At 55.7% G+C, this 1,569-nt stretch overlaps 1 protein-coding gene across 1 annotated transcript; it reads left to right on the top strand.

Annotated features, from left to right (window-relative positions):
- The first annotated feature begins 244 nt into the window (after positions 1-244).
- Positions 245-1,237, top strand: LOC103752368 (olfactory receptor 10A7-like). The gene has a single exon (XM_008856094.1). The coding sequence runs from the start codon at positions 245-247 to the stop codon at positions 1,235-1,237; it is 993 nt and encodes a 330-aa protein (XP_008854316.1).
- The last annotated feature ends 332 nt before the right edge of the window (positions 1,238-1,569 follow it).

The raw sequence follows: 1,569 nt of genomic DNA, 5'->3' as shown, positions 1-1,569 counted from the left end.
CTCCCCCCTCCCCCCCTCCCTCCCTCCAGACAAAGGTGGTCATCAGGTGAGGTCGTTTAACTTCATTCTACAGTTCCTGGGCTGTTTAAGAAGGCTCCTGAGCACGAGGGCGACTCGATTTACCTTTGGATAAATTCTTGGGGCAGGACTCATAGGTGTCACTTCTCACTTCGGTCCTTCTCCCTCCGATCCTCAGCAGGGTTCCCCTGCCTTCCCGAGCCTGGTCCACGTGCACCCTGGCTGCATGCCACTCTCCTGGGCTTCCACTGGCGCCCTCGCATTGCTGCAGTCCTGGGGCAACCAGAGCCGCCCCCACGAACTGGAGTTCACGCTGCTGGGCTTCGCACATGTGCCCACGTTGCGTCCAATGCTAGCCGCACTCTTCCTGGTCATCTTCCTGATCACGTTGCTAGGCAACGCAATCATTGTGATGCTCACCAGCCTGGACCCCGGCCTGCGCTCGCCCATGTACTTCTTCCTGCGCCAGCTGGCGCTGGTGGAGCTCTGCTTCTCTCTGGACGTGGCGCCCCGTCTGCTGGTGACCCTGCTGTGGCCAGGGCGCGGTGTGTCCCCCACGGGCTGTGCCCTGCAGATGCTCCTAGTGCTGTCCTGTGTTACTTCCGAGTGCTTGCTCCTCACCATCATGGCCTGGGACCGCTTCCTGGCCATCTGCAGGCCTCTGCGCTATGGAGCCATCATGAGCCCCAGGCTGTGCCACCTGCTGGCTGCCACCTGCTGGCTGGCTGGAGTCCCTGTGGCGCTCGTCCTCACCATCTGGCTCTTCAGCTTCCCCTTCTGTGGGCCTCGTGGAGTCAGGCACTTCTTGTGTGACATCGCTCCTCTGCTGAGCCTGGTGTGTGCGGACACCAGAGTCTTCGAGGCCAGTGTGTTTGTGGCGACCGTGTTAATTATGATCATTCCCTTTTGTCTCATAGTCACATCTTACACCAAGATTTTGTCCGCGGTCCTATGGATGCGGTCAGCCTCTGGGCGCCACAAGGCCCTGTCCACCTGTGCCTCCCACCTCATTGTAGTGATTCTGTTTTATGGCACAACGGGGATCATCCACTTGCGCCCCAAGGCCAGCTACTCCCCCGAGAATAAGCAGGTGGTGTCCTTGTCCTACACCATGGTGACTCCTATGCTCAACCCCCTCATCTACAGCCTGCGGAACAAGGAGGTCAAAGTGGCTTTGGAACGTGTCTTCATTCAGAGAAGATGCACCTGTACCTCCTGATCTCTCTGATTTCATTATTCAACTCTTTGGGGAGCCCCCCAGTCCCGGTGGCTTTGGGAACTTCGGTATACAGCACGCTGAACTCTAAAAGATTCTGCTGCCGGCCTAACAGCCCTGCTTTGATATGTGTACAATGACACACATCTCTCCTGACAGTCTTGAACCCATCAATGGTCTTGTTCATTGTGCTGAGTAGGGTTTTGTTACTGTGGCTAATTCAGGAACTGGATTCAAGTTCAAAAGCGTGATGATCCAAGTTCAAAAGCATGATTCATAGCTCATTTTCTGTGAATGTATTGAAGAAAAGCAAGACCAGGAGTCAAATTTCGTTT

This window comes from Nannospalax galili, unplaced genomic scaffold (assembly GCF_000622305.1).
Source record: "Nannospalax galili isolate Female #2095 unplaced genomic scaffold, S.galili_v1.0 scaffold1368, whole genome shotgun sequence".
In the NCBI taxonomy this organism is placed as follows: Eukaryota; Metazoa; Chordata; class Mammalia; order Rodentia; family Spalacidae; genus Nannospalax; species Nannospalax galili.
Note: the sequence above shows the minus strand (reverse complement) of the source record. Positions and strands in the feature narration are given on the sequence as shown.

Bases quoted from the DNA above. Each gene is read 5' to 3' on its own strand.
- LOC103752368 (XM_008856094.1), top strand. From the start codon at position 245: ATGCCACTCTCCTGGGCTTCCACTGGCGCCCTCGCATTGCTGCAGTCC.